Below are 12056 nucleotides of genomic sequence, written 5' to 3' on the forward strand. Positions count from 1 at the left end.
AGAGAGAGAGAGAGAGAGAGAGAGAGAGAGAGAGAGAGAGAGAGAGAGAGAGAGAACAGACCAGACAGGTTTGTCAAGAGGTTTGGTGTCCATAGAGGTTAAAATGTTGGGAAATTTACCAGCACAACACTGGCTGCAAAAGAGATCCCAGTTATTGGAAGCCACCCACTCGAGTTCTGTGAAAAACAAAACCATGACTCAGGATGTGGAAATTTTTAGATCCGCACAGAAACACCTCATCAAAACAGTACACCTGTGTGTTTGTGTACAGGCTTCCCTTTTTCATATCTATTAATGTGACTCTGTTTTGCCTCCAGTCAGAAAGTGTCCGATTTCAGAAAAACAATGGAAAGATTTTGTGTTCCATGGTTTAATCAGCAAAATTAATCAATGTTACAATAAAGTTTATATATATATATATATATATATATATATATATATATATATATCATATTAAATGATAAACCAGTATGCCTCATCATGATAAGAGTTTAACAGTTTAAAATCTGAAACAATCTCCTTATCTTTTAGTTTTCCCTAATCCTATAAAAAATAAAATTATGGTTTATACACTTTCAGCAACACCATACTAGTTTTTAACATAACTACACTAAAAGCTTCAATTCCCTTCATCAAGAAAAGGTGGAGAAAATTTGGTCTCGTATTATAATAAATGTTAATGGTATGCACATTTACTAATAAATATCCAAACATGGTGCAGCTAACAGCAGTACAAGACTAAATGAAGAACTGTTTTGGAGAAGAAGAAAAAAACAATTCTTTTTGGTGAACTGAGCCACATGAATCAAATCCCAGAAAAGAGACAAAATTCCAATCCCTTCTGCTGAACCAACCCATCTGAAACCCAACATTGGTGGAAAACAATGTCAGTTAGGATTGGTAGCCAATAGAAGTTATCTCAGTTTGTAGATAAACCAATCAAAAAGCAGGAGAGTAAATACAAATACCTATGTTTGGACATTTTGACCACACCCTCTGTCTTCAATTAACACAAAGATGTTGTTAAAGAAGCTCCCCAATGGTAACTATAAAGTTTACCTAAAGGTGGGTCTCACAGGCACTCAAAGCTTTTTCTTGTTGGTCCTGCTTTAGCAATTTGTGTGTTTGTGTTTAAGTCTAATTTCAAAAAAGTAGATTTCTTTTGTAGCGTGTGTAAGGCAGAGAAACAGGAATATAACGTAACATAGTGTATAAGTATTGGCATAAATTTTTTTCTTCATTCCTCATTTTTTAGAGGTACATTAGTAGTACAAAAGCATCTTTGGAGATGTTACATACATTAGAAGTGTATGCAAGCTTTTTAACGTATCAAACTCTCAACAGTTTCCTTGAACACAGGTGGCTACAAAAACTTTTTCTCACGCATACTGAAATGATCATGTGACTGTAATTTAGTTATGTCATGCCAAATGATGCTCACGTAATATTAAGTCTTCATCCTGTAATTCCTGTGGTTAAAGAGTGGTTACTCCTATTTTCCATCTTGCAACATGACAGTGTGTTTTTGTGTGTGTGTGTGTGTCCCCACAACATCTGCTGCATTTGACAGTAAAACCCTCAAGGTGCTAACAGACACTGCCACATTATTCTGAGCAACGAAAGCTGCTTGTTTAGTGGTAACCTTAGAAATCTGTTGAGTAACACAGAAACTACCTGCAGCAGTTGGAGTCATGATAATGCCCAGAAAGTCACATGGTTGTAATGTGACAACTCAGTATTGCACAAAACTCTTTTTTTCCATGAATGCGTAACTGGTAATCCTGTCTGACACCTCTCCTGGTTACTCAAGTTTACACCTATTTTGCTGATGTCTATGTTCAATGTTGTGTTTGTGGACTGGTAAATGCAGTTTATTCCTGCAATAAGAAAGTGTATCCAAACACATACAATTAAAACAATTCCACTGTTGTATTTTTAGTCCTTCACTCAAACCTGTCTTTGTACAATGTTTTAACAACACCTTTGCTCAACTTATGTCGGTTTTTCTGTCATCAGAAACCCACTGATTTAACAGAGGAAAGCTCCAGACCTTTGAATCCCAGCCAAGGGGGTAAGATACCTGTCACTTTTGTTTTTCAGTCATTATTTGCATTCATGCATTTTCAAACATAGTAAGTTTTTATTTTCTAACTCTCTCTCTAATGATCTTGTTATTTATTTTTATTTTCTGTGTATTCTGTTCTGCGGTCTCACATCCCAACTCCTGTCTTTTTCATTTTTCTTCTACCATTCCAGTTCCAGTTCCAGTTCCAGTTCCCATTAGCGTTCCTGTTCGAGTTCCACGTCCAGGTCACCACAGAAAGCCCATGTCGGTCCCGAAACCTCAGGCAGGCAAGGCGTCGAAGAGGAGGAAAATATTGCTGATTACTGTGACAGTTGTAGTTCTACTGGGCACACTGGCCACAATAGCATATTTTGGTAAGTTGTTGGCTTTGAAAGTGCAAACATATGCCACATAATTTCAAACCAACCAAATATTTAGCTAGCAACTGGAAATGGATGATTTTTCATCTGGACTGATAAACTGTAAAAGACATAAAACCCACCATTGCTAAGCAGCCTATTCCCACTAACAATAGGATGTCTTTGGTGTGGAAGTTCAGTTTTTTCTTTTTTCTTTTCTTTTTTTTTTTTTTTTTTTTTTTTGAAAATATAGCTGGATGCTGGTGAAAGTTTTCTCATTCAGTTAAACATGATGATGAAATTTGTGGCTTTCCAGAGGAAAAGGAACCTCTGGAAACTGGCACTTTTTAAGAGAAAATATAAAACTTAGATTTTCAGTAAAAAAAAAATTGTACATTCACATTTAAAGTGTTAGTTCTGCACAAATTTAAAGGTATTTTTTAGACAGGAGATGGTTTAATTTGGACACGGGATGTGTTTTTTTTTTTTAATCTTAAAACAGAATCCATGTAGAAAACTTCAAATGGTGCATTTCTACTTTTGTTTGACTGGCTTTCATTTGAGAGAATGGAAGTCTAAACTTGACTGCATATTAAATTGCCTCCCTGAAATACATTCCTAACCTGCCCGTTACTTCCATTGTCTCACTCCCTTTTCCTTCAGTTAAACAGCTCATTGAATCCAAGTACTTCTTCTGCTCGAAATCATTGAAGTTCATTCCACTCGAGCTAACCTGTGACGGGAAGAAAGACTGCAGTGGGGGAGAAGATGAACTCAATTGTTTATCTAATTACAAAGAAAACAGTACATTTCCAGGTTGGACCAACACCTGACACCTTCTCACTTGGTCTTCAGATAAAAAACAAAAGTTGGAAGTGACTAATTTTTCCTCTCTGTGTCAACCCTCTCCTTTCAGTGCGCCTCTTTTCAGTTCAGAATATCCTCCAAGTGTACACGMCGAGTTCAGGTTGGCAGAGCGTGTGCGGTGATGACTGGACTTCGCAACACACACAGACCGCTTGTACACAACTGGGATACACAAAGTAAATATTTCTTCCCCGATGATGCAGTATTAAATCAATTGCTTGTTTGGCCTCAAGTCATGACTAGCAAAACCCTCATTTTGTTTTCACAGTAAACCCAGAAGCATCAATGTCCCAGTGAGCAATTTATCTTTGACCGGACCTTTCAGTGCTGTCAGACCTGGGACTACGAGCACACCTATACAGGAGGCTACATTTGATATGTGAGAAATAAACCATATATGTTATCATAAAAGAACATTGTAACGGCAAATGAGCAGGGTTTTTTTTAAGATGTGGTGTTAAGATCACTCTTACAAAGTTGTGGTCACACATATCGGTCCACCTCAGTGGACTGAAACATGACTTAATCTTGTAAAGGAAAGCTAAAAGTACAGTTAAAGTTATTAATAATCTTATCCGTCACAATTTCTATTTATCAAGAAGAATTTCCACTTCAGTTCTCAGTTTCTCTTTTGGGCTGGGACAGTGTTTTCTCAGAGTTTCTGTTCCTAAAAAGAATAAAACACAACATGTTTCTTCCTCATGCCTTATCCTTTGTGAAAGCGAACAAAATGGGTGCTTTACCAAATCAAAGTAGAACAAGGACGAAGTTCAACATGATGCAAGATTAGGTCAGGGGGAATGGAGCTATTTACTTTCTGTTTGGTTAGTTGGGTATTTTTTGGATTTAAATTGTTTCTGACTTGTTTTTTTTTTTTTTCTTAACAGCAAACAGTGCAAAACAGGATCTGTGATCTCTTTGACTTGTTCAGGTACGTTTTGCTTTTAGAAAAACCACAGTCACTAACACGGTTTACGGGTTTCAACAAGATGGAATGGGGGTCAGGAGTGGATGATACTGTGACTAGTTTCACTCACACATGTCTGTACACGCCAACAATAACAGAGGTTAACTTTTTTTCTCAAGCTCAAAAGTCAGTACATGGAAAAATGGGATTTGAAAAGCAGTGTCGAAAGAGAAAAATGAACAAAATAAACAATGTTATTTGAAGTATATTGTTGAAAATGAAAAAAACCCAATTGTTTCATTTATCAGACTGTGGACAGGTGGGCGCTCAGGACCGTATCGTTGGGGGCATAGATGCTGACATCAAGCACTGGCCCTGGCAGGTCAGCCTGCAGCAAAATGGCCATCATACGTGTGGAGGTTCACTGGTGTCGCCCCGCTGGGTCGCCACCGCTGCCCACTGCTTCCCTGAGTCAGTATGATCACCCTGTACATCGTTTCTTTTGAATATCTGGTTTGCCACTAACATCGTGAACCATCTCTCCCGCATCTTCCTGTGGTCCTCGCAGAAATAAAAGGGAGCTGAGTCGGTGGAGAGTGATGTCAGGACAGACGTACATGAGCTCTGGGGGTTCCTCGGTGGACAGGATCATAATAAATGGGAGATATGACGCAGACAGAAGCGACTTCGATATTGCACTGATGAGACTGGGCAGCCCAATCTCAGTGGGAGGTTAGACATTCATTTTTACAAACTTTTAAACTGTTTAAATATACAACTCCTCAAACTTAACTCGGGTATTTATTCAGTAGGCTTTTCTGTCCTCTAGTGGTCAGTATGCAAACCAGTTTATATGAGACAATTGAATCAGTTAATCATTTAATCTTGTGCTGTATGTCTAAATTTATACAACATATCAATCCTGAATGGGTCAGTATTGTATTACTTATATTGTAATGAAATGTTTCCAACTTTCAAAGTGCTCATTTTCTTTAGAAAAACAAAGGCCAGTGTGTCTTCCTCCAAAAAACCTCAACATGGCTGACAATGCCCCGTTGGTTGTGACAGGCTGGGGATTACTGGAAGAAAATGGTGAGAAACTAATATTTCTACCTAGTAAACACCCTAGATTTCTACTTTTTCAATTTGGACCGGCCTATGTTCAACTTTTATCATTGTTCTGCCTCCAGGTAAGACCCCTACCACACTGCAGCAAGCTGATATCAATCTGATCAGCTGGAGTACATGTTCCAGCCCAAGCATCTACGGTAGTGCCATAACATCAAGAATGATCTGCGCTGGTAATTTGAGAGGAGGTGTGGACGCCTGCCAGGTAGTAAACCGCAGATTCAGGAATTATAGTTAATATAAAAGAAACAGCCAGTAGAGTCATCTCTTATTGTGTTTTTAAATTATTTTCCCCCCACACCTAATCTAAGCTTTGTGTTGTGTTTTGAACTCCAGGGGGATAGTGGGGGCCCTTTGGTGTACGACTCAGGCGTTCAGTGGAATCTGGTTGGAGCTGTGAGCTGGGGTGTCGGCTGCGCAGAGAGAAACAGACCCGGCGTTTACACCAACATAGACGAGATGCTCAACTGGATTTATACAGTCATTGAGGTATTGCATACAGTACATATCTGTATAAGTAAGTGCCACTGAACCATAAGAAATTTAGTTTTAACACTATAGATGTGAAAGAATTCCAACATTCACTACCTTCCTTTTAACAATTTCTACTTTCTTTCCAGAAAAACCCTTGATGTTGTGAACTGTGACCAAAACCATCACAGGACTCCAGTCCAGTCAACATCAGACTGTGAAACTGAGAGCGAGCTTTTGTTTTAGCATAGTTGTTTTTTAAAGATAACAGAACTCTGGAAAAAGTGGAAGTTTGGTGGCAAAAACAAACAGTCAGCAGCTATAAACACTGCACATGTACAGACGTATTACAGGTGTTCTTTGTGCGATTTCAATTTCTTATCTCAGGGGACAAGTTTATTTATCTGGCACTGGCCACTTGAGGTTCAGATTGCAGAAGTGAACTTGTTTTTAACTTTTTGTTTGTTTTTTAAATGCCGTAACTCAACCTCAAAATCTTTTAATACTTCACAAGAATAACTAAAAGCCTTGTCACAGTTTTAGACAATTCATGCCAACTTAGGAAAATTGTGTCCAACACTACAGACAACTACGCTGAAGATGGAACAAAAAAGAGCTAAGCCTCTTTTAGACATATACTGTACATAGTGTAACACTAACAATTGGATCAAATATATAAACTATGAGTAATTTAGTTATGACAAACTTTCCTAGTTGGCATAAGTTGTGTAAACATTTATAACGCAACAGGGCTGTAAGAAAGAAATACCTCTTTCTTTCTGCAGAATTATTTATATCAGCACTTTAAGTGGGTATGTTACTTGATGTGAAGATGGGTCAGTTACTGACTTCCAATGTAATGTATCACTTTCAAAAAACTCATGTTCAATGGAGTTTTTTCCCCTCGTCAGTTAAAAGAACAATTCAGCCACAATGTTAAAAATTTCTGCACTTAATCAAATGTTGAAGTGATTCCAGCTGAAGCAAAGTAAATTTAATGAACATGTTGACTCCTTCACAAAATCGAATCAAGTTTGACTTGATATTCTGCACTGAAATATTACTTTTTTTGTAAATAAGTTTGAATGAATTTTATAGTTTCAATGAAATGTGTCTTGGTGGTTTAATTTAATAACTAATTTTAAATGCAATAAAGTTCTTACAGTACCATTGCTACATCAGTGATTTTTTTAATGTATTACTTGAAAATGTGCTGAAACAGGGTTTTTCTCTGTCATCTTCCTCCAAAGAAACAAACTTTGCTAAACCATATTAACAAAAATGGGATATATAGCTTTTTGAAGGGAGCCAAATATTAAAAAGCTGTTCAGAACATTAATAACATCACTACAAATGGCCATACTTAATGATGACAGTTAAATGAAGTGATGTACTACGTAAGTGATAAACGTGACTTGCATCACTTTTAGCAGTTTGAATACTAATATGAAGAAACTTAGATGATGGAAAGGTAAGGCTAGTACAGACTTAAATCACAGAGAAAAACTTTATTTCCTATAAAACAACAAAGGTCAATGAAATCACACAGAACAGTGTTAACATGCAACAGCAAACCCTCGGAGGGTGCAAAGACAAAAACAATGRTCGTATTTGCTCCACTCATCCTTCTAAAAACATTACAGTAATAACCTTTGATCAGGAATTAAATTATTTGGATCATTTCAMCTTAAGCAAGAATGGCTGAACAATATTGTAAACATTAAGACATTTGAATGCAGAAGCAGTTTGTATTTTATCTTCTGGAAGGATGTCTGGAGCCTTTGAATGGATTATCCTGCAGCAAAACAGAAAACAAAAACTATTTAAACAAAAAATAAAAAGATTGCATGTGTGTTTTTTTATAGCATTAAATGTTAATTTTCAGAAAATACAACCCCAATTCCAGTGAAGTTGGGACATTGTGTAATACAAATAAAAACAGAAAACTGTGATAAGCAAATACTTTTCAACCTATATTCAATTGAATACTCTACAAAGACATATTATTTTAATGTTCAAATGGATAAACTTTGTTTTCTTTGCAAATATTCACTCATTTTGACACTGACACGTTCCAGAAAAGCTGGGACAGGGGCAACAAAAGACTAAAAATTAGGAAAGTTGAGGAATGCTTAAAAACACCTGTTTGGAGCGTTGCACAGGTGAACAGGTTAATTGGAAACAGGTGAATGTCATGATTGGGTAAAAAAAAAAAAAAAAGGAACATGGCCTAAAGGCTCAGTCATTCAAAAGCAAGAAKCATGAACTGTCTGGATTGTTATCAGCGCAAATATCAAAAGTCAGCACTGAGCGTTGTTAAAATAAATGGTGATGTAACACAGTGGTAAATATGACCCAGCTTTTTGGAACATGTTGCAGGCATCAAATTCAAAATGAGTGAATATTTGCAAAATAACAAAGCTTATCCGTTTAACCATTAAATATTTTATTTATGTAGTGGCTTTGCAAATATTGATATTTTGCTTTTATTTATGTTTTACACAATATCCTAACTTAATTGGAATTGGGCTTGTACAAAGGTTTCAACTATTTGGGATTTAATCATATTTGCATTCATTCTTTTCACTATTTTACTGGTCAGATAATCACAAATAAAACAGAGTCTAAACTTCAGATAACCACAATACCATTGTATTTTAATCCTGTTTTATTTACCTCCTCTTCATCACTATCATCGAATGCAACTCCTCGAGATGACTGGCTCTGGCTTTGAGAACTGTACCTCGAAAAAGAAGCTGATGATGACGATGATCTGTTAGGCAAAAACAAAATACAGATAAGGTAGGGCTGGGCATGACCTCAAATTCATATTAAGTTATAAATTGAACCCCTTCACAGTAACGGTATATCGCGGTAGAAAATTATCATAAAACGTTAAGATAATGTAATTTTTAGAGCTTTTTTTTTTGCAGAAAACTGTAATCGATCAAACTCAACATTTTTGCTTTAATATCTGCCTGCCAAACAATGAGCTTCTGCCTGCTGAACTTATCAGCTGCTGCTTTACTGCGCACTCATCTTCATCATCATCAGAGCAGAAGCCGACTTTACATTAGCAAGATGGATTTACAACTGAACGAACGTCCACATGTTTTTTTTAATAATCTCTGTGGATAACAATACATGAAAAACATTTTTTTTCTCCGACAATTGGGTGTGAAAAACTACAGTTGTTCAAGCTTCGCTCTGCACGACGTGCAGCAAGAGGAGAGGAGAGGAGAGGAGAGGAGAGGAGAGGAAAATGATCCCGCGACACGACGTAACTTTTCTACAGCGAGAGGAGGAAATTTAGAGGATTTATTCTCTCTATACGTGTTTTGAAACGCTAGAATTTCTTCATTATATTTCGAACTCCTGCCCAGTTGTCTCTGCACTCGCAGCCCTGTTCACACAGGTGCGATGACGTAATGACGATAGGACGGTAGAGGGTAAATTTCTACCATAGGCCAACTTCATACCGTTTCTACTGTCTACCGCATATACCGCACAGCCCTAAGATAAGGTACGGCCAGGAGGGACAATACAGAAATAATTTATAAATCWGGCTTTTTTTTTCTTTTTGAAAAATAAACTAGTATGCGTAACACAAACAAACCTCTGAGGAGGCTTAGTGGATCTCATAGGAATATCTTCATCCGAGTCAATAATCATCTGCAGACAGTCAAAGAGGAGATAAGAYGATTTTGGAGTATAAAAAAGAGGCAATTGAGGATTTTTGTGTATCCATATTCTGTCAACATTAAACAAGCTGTGAATATATACAATTGTTAGAAATTAAATTAGATTTGTTCTTTATTACCTCAAATAAAAAATAATATTCTCATTTGGAAATAAATATTTAATCCAAAAACTTCCAATCTCAATGAGTTCCTGTTCACTGACATTTCAAAACACAGCCAATATCTTTCWATGAAGATGTGATATTTAATATATTTATGATTCAACTTACTTCATCGGCTGTAAAAGATCTGCTGGGTCCAGCCTGAGATCTGGAAGGTCCAACCTGAAATGCTGTGAAATGATAACAGACCAAAGAGTAAGAAAGAGTCAAGGTGACAGTTTGACTATATTTCTGTTTAATATCTGTAAATGTCTGACATATAAGTCTCTCCCCACCCTGCATGATGCTTCTGCTTTGGCTTGCTGCAGCTGATTTCTGGGGACGACCACGACCAGCTGGTTTTGCTTCTGCYGCAGTAGCACCTGGATGGACAGAGGAAAAAGGATTTAAGTTGGAATACCAACATTGTCCTTGTCGGCTGCCACAACCAAATCACGCTCTATGCATGTGAAAAGAAATACTGTCATTAAAACCTGTCTGACCAGTACAAAAACATCAACTGACAACTGATTTGCATATGCAAAACAGGATTTGGCTCAAAGATGTCTGTCTTTCTCTTGAAGGACTTTAAAGAACTGACATTAACAATCAAGTTTTATTTTAAAGGCCTGTTAGAACTGTTCATTACAATTATTTTGAGTTATCAATAAAGGGTCTTCACCTGCATTAAACAAATTGTAAAAATAGACGAAATGTTCATWTTTATATAAGATGTTTATGCTTTTGAAACCATGTGTCCCATTACTCTTCCATGGTTATATGGCTTCAATGGTTTCTACCAAGATGGTCCAAAAACATATTCATTTTATGTGTGTTTGTGAATTTTTGTCTCAACATTTTCTTTTAATAACCTCTTTTGTGCAGTGTTAGGCATAGATACTCGTGAAGTAATAATGACCTATTGAATCGCTAAATTTTGCTCAAAGTTTTATATTTTTCAGCATTCTTTTGCACAGGTAGTACAGATGTTGTATGTTTTCAAAGTGTTTGCAACCTGCCAGGGATTATTTGTGTTTTAAATGTAACATCCAATGCAGCTTTATGTATAAGGCAAGGTAGAATTTTTTATATAGCACTTTTCAGCAGCAAGGCGATACAAAGTGCTTATAAAACACTTTAAAACAATCCCATTAAAATGACACAGAGAACATGTGTGCAGCATTCTCACCTCTGCCCCTGCCTCGGCCACCTCTTCCTCTCCCTCCTCGGCCTCTGCCTCGTGTGGGAGCAGCAAATGAAACTGAATCATCATCATCAGAGRTCATGGCGACATCCGCAAGCTCATCAGGCATATCGTAATCTTTATTATTGCCACGCTCCTTCCGGTGAGCTTTGGCTCTATTGATGGCCTGAGAAAGACAGAGGTATTAAACAGCGCTAGAGCAGTGTTTCAGAGTTTGGGTGAATCTTTTGCTTACTTCTCTAATGTCATTTTCTTCTTCAGTCGTGTTCTTTTTGGAATCTCTGAACAGCCGAATCTGAAAGTATACAAATGTGAGTTTTAATTGTTAACAAACAACATGGAGATCAGTTCAACCTGGATGGCCGGCGACGCCGTCTTGCCTCTGCATCTATATCCTGCTCTGTAGTTACTCCTCTGGTCTGAAGGTGGCGCTGTGTCTTCTCTAACTGGTAGGTGATGAGCTCCTCGATGGCCTCTCTCTCATCTTTGTCTACAAACTCCTGAATGGCTTTTCCCATGCCCTGCTCAGTCAGCAGGGACAGCTGGACCTTCTGTAAAACACACATTTAGTCYAAACAGTGGATTAAAAACAAAATGTTTACTTGTGAATAATAATGTCWGCATGCATTTATATGTTTAACACACCTGCTCAGCTGCCTCAAAGTACTGCTTGACTAGGTCCTCCACTCTCAGCCCTTCAACTGCAGTTGGTTTTATCAGCTTACTATAGTCAACATTCACCTCATCTGAAAAGTTCATTGAATAAAACAGATCACATGAAAAACCCATCAGCTGGCCAGTTTAACTAAACACTTCAGTAAATGAATCAATCCAAACCAGCAGCGCGAGTTTACACTTTTTTTTCTTTTGTCTTTGATATTAAAAACATTACATTTTTTTTCAGGTTAAATATGAACAAAAGTCTATTTAGTCTGTGCCAGACCTTTGATGTCCTCCTTTTGCTCCCGCTTTCTGAGGAAGTGAATGATGTCTTTTGGGTTAGCCAGGCGGTCCACAAACTTCTGACTAAAGCGGGAAGTGTTAAACGTCTCAAAGCCTCCACTGTAGTCCACCTGGAAAAAGCAATAAAGAGAATGAGTTCTAGGGGTYTAAGAAAGTATTGATACACTGAAATATCGCGATATTTCATTTCCCGATACTGTATCGATATTCTAAAGCCCTGTATCGATTTTTTTATTAAGGTTTAAAATGTC

General features: G+C 37.3%; 2 protein-coding genes across 9 annotated transcripts in view; one reads left to right on the forward strand and one right to left on the reverse strand.

The window, feature by feature from the left end:
• The window catches only part of tmprss4a (transmembrane serine protease 4a), a 7858-nt gene extending 889 nt beyond the window's left edge, over positions 1–6969 (forward strand). Inside the window, exons 1-13 of one of the 8 annotated variants that reach the window (XM_014005231.1) lie at positions 977–1065; positions 2017–2071; positions 2251–2439; positions 3088–3240; positions 3341–3467; positions 3560–3670; positions 4179–4222; positions 4507–4669; positions 4767–4930; positions 5195–5290; positions 5389–5531; positions 5663–5815; positions 5947–6969. In XM_014005231.1, coding sequence (XP_013860685.1) covers positions 1018–1065; positions 2017–2071; positions 2251–2439; positions 3088–3240; positions 3341–3467; positions 3560–3670; positions 4179–4222; positions 4507–4669; positions 4767–4930; positions 5195–5290; positions 5389–5531; positions 5663–5815; positions 5947–5958 — 1458 coding nt within the window. In that variant the 5' untranslated portion in view covers positions 977–1017 and the 3' untranslated portion in view covers positions 5959–6969. Of the gene's footprint in view, positions 1–976; positions 1066–1340; positions 1360–2016; positions 2072–2250; positions 2440–3087; positions 3241–3340; positions 3468–3559; positions 3671–4178; positions 4223–4506; positions 4670–4766; positions 4931–5194; positions 5291–5388; positions 5532–5662; positions 5816–5946 lie in introns of those variants that run through there. The other 7 variants (XM_014005232.1, XM_014005233.1, XM_014005237.1 and 4 more) reach the window with 7 other exon arrangements.
• A 316-nt stretch (positions 6970–7285) lies between these two features.
• The window catches only part of mre11a (MRE11 homolog A, double strand break repair nuclease), a 9657-nt gene continuing 4886 nt past the window's right edge, over positions 7286–12056 (reverse strand). The window contains exons 11-20 of the mRNA XM_014005230.1: positions 11786–11915; positions 11488–11588; positions 11223–11393; positions 11078–11137; positions 10828–11008; positions 9935–10021; positions 9768–9829; positions 9414–9469; positions 8474–8570; positions 7286–7592 (exon numbers count right to left, since the gene is read on the reverse strand). Of these exons, the coding sequence (XP_013860684.1) occupies positions 7551–7592; positions 8474–8570; positions 9414–9469; positions 9768–9829; positions 9935–10021; positions 10828–11008; positions 11078–11137; positions 11223–11393; positions 11488–11588; positions 11786–11915 (987 nt within the window). The 3' untranslated portion in view covers positions 7286–7550. The remainder of the gene's footprint in view (positions 7593–8473; positions 8571–9413; positions 9470–9767; positions 9830–9934; positions 10022–10827; positions 11009–11077; positions 11138–11222; positions 11394–11487; positions 11589–11785; positions 11916–12056) is intronic.

The sequence above is a fragment of the Austrofundulus limnaeus genome, unplaced genomic scaffold (genome assembly GCF_001266775.1).
Source record: "Austrofundulus limnaeus strain Quisiro unplaced genomic scaffold, Austrofundulus_limnaeus-1.0 Scaffold29, whole genome shotgun sequence".
Lineage (NCBI taxonomy): Eukaryota > Metazoa > Chordata > Actinopteri > Cyprinodontiformes > Rivulidae > Austrofundulus > Austrofundulus limnaeus.